The sequence below is a fragment of the Letharia lupina genome (assembly GCF_014066315.1).
Source record: "Letharia lupina isolate WasteWater1 chromosome Unknown contig_17, whole genome shotgun sequence".
NCBI lineage: Eukaryota > Fungi > Ascomycota > Lecanoromycetes > Lecanorales > Parmeliaceae > Letharia > Letharia lupina.
The window spans coordinates 1,396,757-1,409,295 of record NW_023502986.1 but is presented as its reverse complement, the minus strand read 5'-3'; the positions used below and the strand labels follow the sequence as shown (position 1 = coordinate 1,409,295).

Genomic DNA, 12,539 nt, shown 5'->3' with positions numbered 1-12,539 from the left:
GCTAGGCTCGTTATGGTGTCCAGCGTTTTTTAGATTATGTACAAGCTCATAACATAAGAGAATAGCACATAGGGAGAGCCATTGGGATCTCACAAGCAAAATGTGACGGGAAGTCAGAGATGCAAACCCGGCTGTCAATCCTGGTATATCTCGGAGATACATATTTATACGCAATCAAAGGTCTGTTTTCCCGTGTTCCCATCAGCGTGTCCTCGTCATCTAGCCGTTTTAAATCGTGTCTTATCATTATTTGTACATCTCGGACATCATCAAGGTCCTCAGCAGAAATCTTTCCCCTCATCTTTAGCATCACCTTTCCACTTGTAGCTTAGTAGTCTTGCAAATAAGCCTTCCTTCGCAGTCCGAGGCAGGTCTCGAATTTCACGCTCAGATCTGGTCTCTAGGGAAGTGCGCCTGTGCAGACCAGACTGGTGGGAGTCAAGCTTTTCCGCAACTGGTGATCTCGGCGTATCGAACAAGAGTCCCTTGTCGAATTTCACCACGTTGTTACGTTCGAGTGTTACGGCCGGACTCATCATATATGTGTTGTGACCACCGGGTGACTGAGGTGCATGCTCGGCGCCACGAGCGGCCATACCGTCTGATGCGGATTGAGACCGTTTTTGCCGGGTACGTTGCGGGGTGGGGTCTGCGGCTGCAGGTGGCCATGTCAGTACCGTATATTTCGATGGGGCAGGATGGCAGAGCACGAACCATGTGGGACTTCCGACCCATGAAGATACCTCGACGTCCATCTCGGCTCGAATCCAAAGACACCAAGGGTCCAAGCAAGTGTATGCGAAGCGTGATTATGTAACCATTTTGTCTGTTGTGACCAGAATAGAAGACCGCCCTCAGTGTTGAGCGATCCAATAAGAATGTATGTTGGAACGCAAATTACCACCAAAACAATACCGAAACTACGGAAGCTGGCCATAGGATCCATGTTAGTCATGCCAAAGACGGAGGTAACGAAGGTAAGAGGAAGGAAGAAGATTGTAACGAGCGTCAGCAATTTGATGTTGCGCCCTTGCTGTACTGTGATTGCCTGTTGCTGCACCGACCTGCGACTTTCTAGAACGGATGTGCCACTGAAGAGGTTATCTCGAAGGCCCTTTATTTCTTTGATTTTCTCATCGTTCAGTTGATCGATTTCCTCCAGTCCACGAATCTCATGTTCGATATCCTTTCGGAGGCCCGCCATTCGCCTTCGCCAGTGAGCAAAGCGCGAGGACTGGCTCTCGTCTCCGGGCCAGATGATTTTGTCTGATCCATTCCATACGTTATCTGTAAAGGTATACTTATAAGCGGATATCATTTCGTTTATGTCTTCATTCATGATGCCCAAAGATTGCTGAGCCCAAAAATAACGTCTAATATACGTGAACTCATCATCTTCGAAGAGAAGCTTGTCGCGTATGCTCTGCTTGAACATGAATTCTGGAGGAGACCTGACGAGGTCGGAGATCCTGTTGTAGACCTCCATCAGTCGCTTTTGTGCGTCCTTGAACTCCGCCCGTAAAGTTATGAGGAAGGCTTCAGGCCCGTTGACATAATGTTTCGTTGAACCATGGTTGTGGACCGAGCTTTTCCAGTCAGGATATGCTTGCACACTCAGAACGTGCCAAGGGCTGAAGGGGTCATAGACATCTCCAACCTTGCGGCTGATCCTCCGGTTACGGTTCCTGATCTTCGATACAGGCTCTCCACCAAGCCATAGAGCTACAACTGAGCAGCACCTGCTGATGGGGACGTGCCCTTCCATGGCTCCAACATCAGCTCTTTCGTCTGCTCGTTGCCACTTCATGGGTACACATTCATCGCCAACGATCGTGAAATACTCAAAGGTAAACACGAAGGTCCTTCGATGTATGGGATCGAGATCAAATGGCCGGTGAGGTAGAGCTGCGGTTTTGTCGTCAACGAGCAGCTGGAATACCTCATCCATGTCGAAGTGCTCTCTCATAGTATAGTGGAGAGCGGCAAAGAGTAGAGGCGAAGGTTCTCGAACGATGGTGATTCTGCCGACTGCCAGGCGCTGCTCCGCTGATCCCGCGTTGGTGCTCTTGATCTTGTTCCAAATGACCAAAGCCCTTGACAGATCAGCTTCTGATGTGAGTCGGATGGGCAGAGGCGCCCCGTCGTTGCCCACTGGAAATACGTACGTTAGAGACGATCGAAAAACACGGAAGCAACACTGTTGCCCATGCTCGGAACTCAAACATACCATTTAAGATGCTGTAATGTGATAGATGCGAACGATCTTCTGCTTCACCAATGTTGGTAGAAAAGATTGTCCCACGCTGTCCTACTACCTGATCTCTGCCAGCGATATCTCCTAAGATGTCTCGGCCAGCCTCAGTCCACTCGTACTCCTTGACGTGTTTCCTGAGCCCCTCCTCGTCGTACGACTCTTTGGGCAAAGTCTGCTGGACGAAGAGCGATTCGTCATCGTCCGTATCTGAATCCTCTTCGATAGAGTTACCAGAGTCCTTCGACACAGTTTCTACCTCCAGTGTAGAGGATAAAGCTCCAGTATTTCTGCGGACGGCTTCCGTGGTGAGGCGCGGGGGAGGTCTGCCTGAGGAGGCAGCGGCGAGAGCTTGGGCCAATACATCGTGAGCTCGACTGAGGGTATCGAAGTATTGTGTTCTGTCATCAGCAAGCTGCTTCAACATCTCCTGTGCGGTAGCAGCATCGAGCGCCATAGTAATGCCCAACAGCAAGCGCAGTCAAAGGGAAGTGCAACATGTCCAGAGATAGAGACAAGTAAACAAGCAGTGTCGTGATGAGAGGAATGGGGGTGATACAAGTACTGAAGGAGGGGAAGCAGAGCTTCCAGGCCTTTCAGCCTCGTCTTCGAAAGCTTCACCACCATGGTGCCGCCAAGACGAATTCGCAACGACGGCATGAACGGCCGAGGCTGGCCTTACGATTTACAAATGCCAGGTGGAAGCGAATGCCAAGGCTGGAGCGGGGCAGATTCCGCTGAGTGTCAACAAGTCTCCTCCCCTTGTTCGAGCTAATGCAGGTTGACTGACGAGCACCAGGGCAAGAGGGTCGGTGACAGAAGTCTCTGCCGACTTTTAGTGGGGGCTGCGGGAGAAAGTCGGCAGAGACTATTGTCACCGACCCTCGGCAACAAAAACTATTCTGTGATCTCGCTCGTGCCACTCTACAGATCTTGTTTGGTCTATCTTTTCACCACAAGCACTATGGCTGACCAAACGCCCAAATCCTATCACACCGATCCTAATCTCTACCTCTATACCTCTCTCACAGCGGGCTCCTCTCAGATAATCACCGCAACATCGCGCATGGAAACCATACTGAAAGCGAACAAGATCCGATTCCAAGCTTTAGACGTCGCTACAGATGAGAAAGCCCGCATGCTATGGGGCCGAAGAGCAGGGAAAAGAAAGCTACCAGGGCTAGTCAGGATGGGCATGATCGTTGGCGATTTGGAGGAAGTAGAGGAGTGGAACGAGTATGGCGAGCTTAGGGACAACGTTGAACCTGGACCCAAGCCAGCCCCATCGGCACCAGCAACGCCTTCGAAGGCCCCAACTGCTCCATCCTTAGAGATCCTGTCCAAAGCACCTGCCACAAATCCTGTCACTCCCTCCAAACCGCCTGCCCTCGTTTCGTCCACAGAAACTCCACCTCGTGCTGCCCCGTCTTCAACAGATAGTCCTCTGACTACGGCCATGCGACAAGCTGGCTTCGAAGCAGCGAGAAAAGCTGGAGATGCCAAGTCGAAAGCTCGCGCTGAGGCGCTACAGGCGTCAAAAGCTCAGGCAGATACACCAACCTCAGAGACACTACAAAAACTAGATAATTCAAGTCCAACAGGTATGCCACCACCGAGTGGGGCCACGGAGGCGGGGGAAGCGCTGAAGCCCGAGACGGGGAACACAAGTGCGGAAGGAAACGCGGACGATGTGCCTGTTACGGAAGAGGGAAAAGGAGAGGCTGAGGAAGAAGGCAAGAATTCGAATGTGCACGGACTGGGGGCAATGGACGCTGACAAGGTGGAGACTGACGGCAAAGAGACGAAGATGTTAAGGTCGAAGAAGGCAGAGGATTCAGCAACTGAGGCCACAGTAGCTAGCGAATCCGAGGAAGTACTGGAAGGCCGAGGACAAGCTGAATCCTTCTCCGAAGACATACCGAACTCCAAGGAGGTCGAGGAAGCGGCGAATGCATCAATAATGCATGACAAGTCACACATTGTTCTCGTCGGGTCGCGGGAAGCGGACAGGACTCCACCATCCGAGCCAGTCGATGAGAAAGAGGAGTTGAGTGATCCGAAAGAGAAAGATGGATCGAAGCTGAAGGAAGCCACGAATGTTTCGGACGAAGGCCAGGGACTCCCAGGGGATAAGACGCAGGATCAGCCTGCAGCGAGTGGGGTGGAAGCTGGGAATAGCGTTGCTGACTGAAAAGAGGCATATTGCTTTTCGTATAGTAACCTTACGTTGGCAACAAATCCAACGGATGAATTTACGATCTGACTTCGATTCTGCATTGCCTATTTCTAAGGCTTTGAATCGAAACCAAAGACAATACTTAGTACAAGTCAGTGAACTCAAAATACGGATGTAACTCGGCTTTAAGAAGTTTCCACTCTACGGCAGCCGAGAACTCTTGGCCCCACTCTAGACGCAGGACGGCGCATCTTTGACAACAACGACCGAACTCACATATCGCGCGCAATGCTGTTCTTCAGGTATGCCCCCGTCTTACCCCTGTCAATAGCGTCTTACCGCATGTTCGCTCACGATCCTCCTCCCCAGCTTCTTTAAAACCCTCGTTGACCACGAAGTCACCGTTGAACTCAAAAACGACATCTCAATTAAAGGCATACTCAAATCGGTCGACCAATTCCTGAACATCAAGCTCGATGATATTCAGGTGGTTGAGGAGCTGAAGTATCCCCATTTGGTGAGCCCAGCCCACACCCATCCCCGAGATCCAAGTACGGAACACAAGTTTCCGGAGTCTGAGAGGTTAGGGCAGAGTGCTGATTATCTGGCTGTGCACCTAGTCATCCGTCAAGAACGTTTTCATACGGGGTAGTGTCGTGCGGTATGTGCACTTGCCTGGGGCAGCGGTAGACGTGGCGTTGTTAGAGGATGCTACGAGGAGAGGTACATGAGGTTCGAACATGAGAGCGTGGACATTGCAGAGACTGATGGTACTTTGGCAATCTAGAAGCGGCATCGCAAGCATCTAAACCTCGATGATCGATACTGAGTGGGAAGAGGCGGGACACGAAAGGCACTATGTGGATGCGGTGCGAAGGAGTCACCGTTCAGTGAACTGAGAGACGCCTACACCGAAAAACCTAAGATACCCAAATGCATGTGAAAACATGGAGATGGAGCAAGAGACGCTTGCGCCCTGGAGGGAGATACAAGGCGAAGAGCAGGCCATCCATAGGTTGAACATCAAGCTGAAGCGTGTTCTAGGGCACTTCATGAAGCTTCTTCATTTTATGTTTACTATGCCACCTCAATGCTAGAGTTCCGTTGTTCTATATCTTCGTAGCGCCCGAACCGTAGTCTTCGTTCCCCGGCGAGCATAAAACTGTGCAGTAGTGTAGCTTATCACGTGACCGCCTGTTCCGTACGCGACTTCCGTCATGAACCTCGAATCTCTCCAACTTTACCCATTGAACTCGTATATCTGGAAAATCATCGACTCTTTTCGCAGATAGTGCAAATTCACCTATTACTCGACATGCTTCACTTTTTTCGATGTTCCGCAAACCTCGAGAAGCGCCGGCTCCAATAGCCAGCGAGACACCCCTTCGCCCATCCACCGGCCGCCCCCCAACACCACCCTCGACTACAAGGCAGTGGACACCTCATTTCTCTGAGAACACTACATATGTTATGGCCGCTTCAACGCCTCTGCAAGGCAAGACTAAAGCTCCGCCAAAGAGGACTCCTACAACGGGCGCGGGAAGAGCGAAGGGCAAGCCCAATGGCAACATCATGAGCTTCTTCAAGAGAGCAGAGTCTTCTGGTACCACGGTAATAAATGTCAGGGAGGAGGATGAGACTCTGTTCTTAGGAGATAGCCCGGTGAAAGACGGTGCGAAGATGTCCCTGCAGACTCCAACGCCACCTCGAGAAGAGTCCTCGAACGAGACTTCGCCTGGGGATGTTGCGATGAGTGTACCAGATTCACCAATATCTCGTTATAACGAGTATGGGGTGCCCAGTAAAAGAAGACGTACAGAGGATACACCCAAGCAGTCATTGCAAACCGAAGAGACCAAAACCGGCCTAACCAGAGGACCCTTTGCCGATGACTCGGACTCAGACGATGAGCCAGTCAGGACACCGAGCTTCCCAGCAAGCGAAGTTAGAAGCGATGAGGAGGAGAGTGAGTTGGCAGTAAGAGGCACTCCACCGGCTATTGCGAGGCAGCCGTTGGGGCAGGAACCAGTTGGCGCAGCGGTGCCCATCTTGAAGCGAGAGACGACAAGCATCGGAGAAGTCAACGACTTTGATGGCATTGAGGAATTCATTGATGACGAGTTTCCCGAAGAGGGCGAGGAATATCTGGAACGAAGATGGATGGAGGAGCAGGCGGAGTTTGAAGAGGGGTTGGAAGAGGAGGAGGGTCAGGCCAAGGGATATGATTCAATGGATGTGGAATTGGAGGACCCTAGAGATACGACCAGCGTCATGCCGCAAGATGCTGGATCTACAAGCTGTCCAATCTGTGGTGGGAATACAGCGGGATTGACTGACCAGGTATGAGAGCCTCCAAATGTCCCAGTTAGGTCTAACACTTCAAAGGAGATATCCGTCCATGTCAATGACTGCATGGATGGTAAGGCAAAGCCTCTTGGAGACCGCAAACCACCTAAGCAAGAATCCACTTTGGCTCCAGCAAAGCTGGATAGCGGCGTCCCTGCGCACAAGCGCTTTCAACGTGCTGCGATAGCTAAGCCAGGGCAAGAAAACCCTTTTGGGTTGACTGCAGAGCCCCTCAAATCATCGTCCGCCTTCTCCAAACTTATGTCCGGGCATGCGGAAGATGCTGCGTGGGCAACTGCTGCGGCAACGGAATCGGCATCTCGCGGTAAGCCTGCATACCAGCGGACATGTCCGTTCTATAAGATCATGCCGGGATTCTTCATCTGTGTCGATGCCTTCCGATATGGTGCGGTTCAAGGCTGTAACGCCTACTTTTTAAGCCACTTTCATAGCGACCATTACATCGGTCTCACATCATCATGGTGTCACGGTCCAATCTACTGCAGCCATGTCACGGCGAACTTAGTCAGGCGACAATTGAGAGTTGATCCTAAGTGGGTCGTTGACCTCGAATTTGATAAGAAGGTCGAGGTACCTGGGACCCAAGGCGTTGAAGTCACGATGATACCAGCAAATCACTGTCCTGGAAGCTCGCTTTATCTTCTCGAAAAGGTGATCGGAAAAGGGAAGAGTCCAAAGGTCCAGAGAGTTTTGCACTGTGGAGACTTCCGTGCTTGTCCCGCCCATGTGCAGCATCCAAAGCTACGGCCAGACATTGTGGATACAATCACTGGCAGGAACCTGGCACAGCAGAAACTCGATGTCTGCTACCTCGATACAACATACCTGACGCCCAAGTATTCGTTTCCCAGCCAAGAAGAAGTCATCAAGGCGTGCGCCGATATGTGTGTAAGCCTCAGCAAGGATTTTGTGGACGAAAGCGATAGCTGGGAGAAAACTAAGAAAGAGCGGGCTGGTGACGGCATGGTCAAATTTGTTCGCAAAACGTCAGTCAAGGAGGAGGTTGAGGAAGAAGAGATCAAGATCAAGATCGAAGATGGACCATCGAAGAAGGCAAGAGGTCGTCTCCTGGTAATCGTGGGAACCTACAGCATAGGCAAAGAGAGGATATGTCTAGGTGTTGCCAAAGCACTCAATAGCAAGATCTACGCTCCACCAAACAAGCAAAAGATCTGTGCTGCGCTCGAAGACCCGGAGCTATCGGCCCGTATGACGGATGACCCTCTCGAAGCTCAAGTGCACATGCAGATGCTCATGGAAATCCGGGCAGAAACCCTAGCCGACTACCTCACCGGCTTTAAGCCGCACTTCTCCCGCATAGTTGGCTTCAGACCATCAGGATGGAACTACCGCCCACCAAACAGCCGCTTTACCGAGTCTCCGGCCGTCCAGACTGTTCTCCATTCCGACAACTGGAAGTCGCGATACTCGATGGCTGAATTGACACCGCAACGAGGCAGCACCCGTGAGGCCAACTGCTTTGGAGTCCCATATAGTGAACATAGTAGCTTCAGGGAGCTTACAATGTTCTGCTGTTCGCTGAGGATCGATAAGGTCATCCCGACTGTGAATGTAGGGTCGGCGAAGTCGAGGGAGAAGATGAAAGCTTGGTGCGAGAAGTGGGCGATGGACAAGAAGAAGAATGGGTTGTTTAAGGTATCCGATGGGCAAACGGCTTGGTGAGCCTCCTGTAGATAGCTTCTGCGTAGAAAAAATCTCTCCGCAGCCCCTTCTCGCCTGGGTGCGTAACGGCTTCCCGTGTTCGATACTGTGCCATTACGACGCGAATCTGACATGAGCTTGGCTTTGGACCCTTCATTGCCGCTATCTTCCCAACGGCTTTGAAGGCTTGGGGGCTTGACTCAAACCAGCGCACGACACTATTCGTCACACTTCTCCTCTTAACCCTACGTTCGCTGCTGGACAGAGCTCGAAGTGAGTTAGCATCCTTGATTAAAGTATGGCCTTTCGTGCCTTTCCCTCGTTCTGCGCCGAGGCAGCGTACGAAAGATTTCTGCCACTCAGGGGCTTTAGTCCCGCAAAAAGCTTTTGTTCCAATCTCGCCGTGCATCAAGGGAGAATCGAAGTCGCTGCTCAACTAGATTCCAGGGGTTCAGCCTCCATCGCTCATGAACCGCACTCACAGCGGGACATCCAGTGCCCTGCAGGAAATACTCTGTGTTCCTTACTATCCGAACTACAGGCTGCGGACAAGGCGATTGGCCGCAATGTATGGTACCCGACCCCATTGACGTGAAGTGCATGATCGCGGCGCTTACACGCTTTTTAGTCGCTGCATTGGTGTTTACGTTTTGGTTCCTGGAAACACAATTTCTGAAACGCTCACTACCAAGACCAAGGCCAGGCCTCCGACCAGGCCCACCACCGAGCGAACAACTGAGCTGGTAACAAGACCTTCAAGTAGAGATACAGATTCACTCACGGCAGATTCCCTGCCAAGGATCACTTCGAGCACTGAATGTGCAAAGGCGACATCGATTGCGTCAAAGACCACAAAGACTTCAGAATGGCGTACCGCTGCTCCTAGCTCTGCTTCAACATCTCCTAAATCTAGTACAATATCCGGGGCCTCCAGTGCTAGTCCTACAACGTTTAATAGCGCTTCAAGCAGCATCTCCAAATTAACCACAAGCTCCAACACCTCAACAGAATCAACCTCTTCTAGCACCATGCTCCCCATATCGAGCTCCTCACCTTTGAGTATCTTCCCTAGCAGCGCTTCCAGCGGATACTCTACCACCTCTGCCACCAGTGCCTCGCCCTTCTCCTCCAGTAGCTCATCCATCGGCTCCTCCAGCCCCTCATCCCTCTGTTCCCCCACATGCGCCTACCCCACCGCCACCACAGCATGTCCAACTGTTACCGCCACTGGTCTCGCCTACAAGCGGTACTACGCCGGCGAATGCTACATCGAAAACACCGCGAATCCCGGCACAGGCGGGGAGCTCGCCGTCTACACGCGCTTCAGAGGAGCCTATGATATGTGCGCCGCAACTCAATACTGCGCCAACGCAGCGGGAGCGGCCTACGGACCTTATCATTCCTTTGATTTGCATTATACCTGCTCAAATTCGAGCTGGATGTGCGTGCAGTACTACAATGGCAATAGTGATGCGACCTACTTTAATGTGCTGGATTTGGATGTTGCTGTTGCATTTGGGTATAGCTACTAGGGTGCATGCAGGGAGTCGTTGCCTCTGGAGGAGATCCTTTTTTTGGGCCGTCGGTTCAGGAACAGCAGAGCAGAGGCATTGTGATCTTGAGCATGTCTTTTTGAGACTATGTTGCTCCTTGCCCAAATCAGTATGCACTTTTCCTTTATCTTATGACGTTGTTGTACAGACACCATTGGACTCTTGGCAGCCATCACCAAACACGGCGCCACAAGCGGCACCTCTTCGCAAATAAGAAACGTAGCAAAAGTCATGCATAGAAACTTATGTCCAAATTTCAACAGGAGACAGCTCTCTTTCTTTTCATTTGCGTACATGTCTGTGGGTATCGACCAGAACAAATCGGCTCTTCCTGTCAGAGGATACTAAATAAAAGGTTTGAACGCGTTGAACAAACTCCCTTGCAGGTGAAATGACGAATGAGATTGAGACTAGTAGCTGAGAGAATCTATGGCTCGAAGGTTACTCTTGTATGGTATGGGAGGAGGCAGCGCTTGACGACTCTGCCTCAGATAGATCTGCCACTTTGTTCATCCATTTGAAAATACATTTCTTTACATTTCTCTGCAAGCGCCACAAGTTGTCAAAAAATGGTTTTTCTTGCTGCATGGACTTGAGGCCGTCACGGAGAGGTATGGAAATCTTACCTTCTCACATCTGATGCTGTACAGCGTAGCGGTAACCGTCTTCTACACTTCATGTCATCAGTCACTCCTGCTAGAACCCCACGACCAGCTTGACCATTTGTAAAGTATCGCGCAATACAGACCCCCATCCCTGCCGGTTACTCTCTGACCAGTGCTCTCTTCCCTAGCCCCCTCACAGTTCGCTATGAGGACTCGGATGGAAGAATCCCCTGTACGCCTCAGCCGAGGCATTTCGTTCGGCGAAAGGTAGGAGCTTGTTGACAGGCGAGCATGGAAGGTTCGTGGACGCGTACTTGTCGACCGCAAGGACCTGATGCAGCTTCCAGTTGGCGCTCCAATAGGCCAACTGGACAAGCTGGTTGATCGCAAAATACTGAAAATAGACGAACAGTACCCGAAGGTATGCGTCCCAGGTGATTGTATTGAATGCTTCCGCGACGGTCAAACCCGGGTGGCGGATATGAGAACGTTTGTCGTAGGGATGTAATCGAGATCTATCGCCGCGGTGGAAAGGTACGATGGCCAGGTCGTCGTCCGAAAGCATGGATGCGTGGACTCTTCTCATCGTCATGGTTGCCGGAATTGCTACAACTGCTACGAGAATCAGGTACAGGAGGAAGACCAATGCGAATTGCATGATCTTCTTGTTTTGGCCATATTCATCAAGTGTATTCCAAGAATCAACGTCGAAGGCGTAGTGCTTCAGCCTGAAGGTGCGGCTGAGAGCCAGTGGAAGACTTAGAGTCAAATGCTCGGCTACTAGCCAAGAAGCGGTAAGGGGCCATAGATCTGTGAGGACGCTTGGGCCCTTTGGGAAGTGATCTTGGATGTTGATACTTTTCCTAGGGGGCGTTATTGTATAATGCGTCCATGTTGCAAGTCCGGGGCCCCACATTGTTGCGAGAATGATAGATGTCGTCCCATAGCCGAGGCTGAGCTCGCTAGGCTGTCCTGATAAGAAGAAATCACATATCATCCCAAAATACCACTGGGGAACGGCCATGTATAGGTAACCGATGAATCCTCGAAAGCAAGCGTAGCTAGTAATGCGATCCCAGGTGTTCATCACCGCGCTTTTGCTGGGCTTGGCAGCTGGTCCGCTTTCTTTCATCGTATCTCTCCGCTTGAGATCCAGGCGGACCTCGCCAACTGAGACTCCTCTGAGTCGATGAGCTCCAGCTGCTTTGAACCGGTTGATGACTCGCATTCTCTGGACCAAGCTATCGAGCCGAGCACGGTGAGACTCAGGGTGTTTGTGCGCACTAGCCGCTGCAATGGTTCTGATTCTTCTGTCCGCAACAATGATAACTGTTGAGATAACCTGATAAACATACCATACCTAGGCCGAGATGTTATTCTAGATGAATGCGTCGAAATCAGATGCGGTACTCACAACGAAAGAGAGACAGTACTTCAATGTGGCTAGAGTAAGAAAGACAAGTACGATCCAGACGGGCATAGCGTCTTTCGAATTTAAATTGGAGTGCTTATTCGCGCGAGAAGTCTGCAGGAGAGATTCTCCGACTGGTTGGTATGTCTTTGGCAGGGGTGGTTCGCCAATGGTTGTCAGTCCATGCGATGTGCAGTAGACGAGCAGGTACTCCAAAGCCATCTGAGCGGAAGACATCTTTTAAAACTGGTTTATGGGGCAATACGATACTAAGCAATAGCCTTTACTAAAGACGCTTCTTTTGTGAGAGCCTCAAGACCTGTATTTCTTTTCCGTAAATGAGGCTGACAGAAGGATTCGCTAATGAAGAATTGGATGAAGCTGGGCAGATGGCATGAAAAAATGTACTCGAACGAGAGAAGAAAGGGCGACGGCAGAAGATCAAACGCCTTATGATGATATACAAAGAAGGAGAGAAGGATGGTGTGGTATATACGTGGGAGCGTTTCAAATA

General features: G+C 51.1%; 5 protein-coding genes across 5 annotated transcripts; 3 read left to right on the top strand and 2 right to left on the bottom strand.

Moving 5' to 3' along the window:
- Window positions 1–278: 278 nt before the first annotated feature.
- Window positions 279–2,708, bottom strand: HO133_003493 (uncharacterized protein; the record flags this gene model as incomplete). Its single annotated transcript, XM_037294415.1, has 3 exons — window positions 279–655; window positions 715–2,151; window positions 2,228–2,708. The coding sequence occupies 3 exons, from the start codon at window positions 2,706–2,708 to the stop codon at window positions 279–281; spliced, it is 2,295 nt and encodes a 764-aa protein (XP_037149796.1).
- Window positions 2,709–3,215: 507 nt separating this feature from the next.
- On the top strand, window positions 3,216–4,442 carry HO133_003492 (uncharacterized protein; the record flags this gene model as incomplete). The annotated part of the gene is made up of 1 exon (XM_037294414.1): window positions 3,216–4,442. One exon carries the CDS (start codon window positions 3,216–3,218, stop codon window positions 4,440–4,442), a length of 1,227 nt encoding a protein of 408 aa, XP_037149795.1.
- Window positions 4,443–4,715: 273 nt separating this feature from the next.
- HO133_003491 (uncharacterized protein) lies at window positions 4,716–5,246 on the top strand (the record flags this gene model as incomplete). The annotated part of the gene is made up of 4 exons (XM_037294413.1): window positions 4,716–4,729; window positions 4,797–4,944; window positions 5,048–5,150; window positions 5,215–5,246. 4 exons carry the CDS (start codon window positions 4,716–4,718, stop codon window positions 5,244–5,246), a joined length of 297 nt encoding a protein of 98 aa, XP_037149794.1.
- Window positions 5,247–5,759: 513 nt separating this feature from the next.
- On the top strand, window positions 5,760–8,477 carry HO133_003490 (uncharacterized protein; the record flags this gene model as incomplete). The annotated part of the gene is made up of 2 exons (XM_037294412.1): window positions 5,760–6,767; window positions 6,813–8,477. The coding sequence occupies 2 exons, from the start codon at window positions 5,760–5,762 to the stop codon at window positions 8,475–8,477; spliced, it is 2,673 nt and encodes an 890-aa protein (XP_037149793.1).
- Window positions 8,478–10,807: 2,330 nt separating this feature from the next.
- Window positions 10,808–12,247, bottom strand: HO133_003489 (uncharacterized protein; the record flags this gene model as incomplete). The annotated part of the gene is made up of 2 exons (XM_037294411.1): window positions 10,808–11,974; window positions 12,029–12,247. 2 exons carry the CDS (start codon window positions 12,245–12,247, stop codon window positions 10,808–10,810), a joined length of 1,386 nt encoding a protein of 461 aa, XP_037149792.1.
- Between the last annotated feature and the right edge of the window lie 292 nt (window positions 12,248–12,539).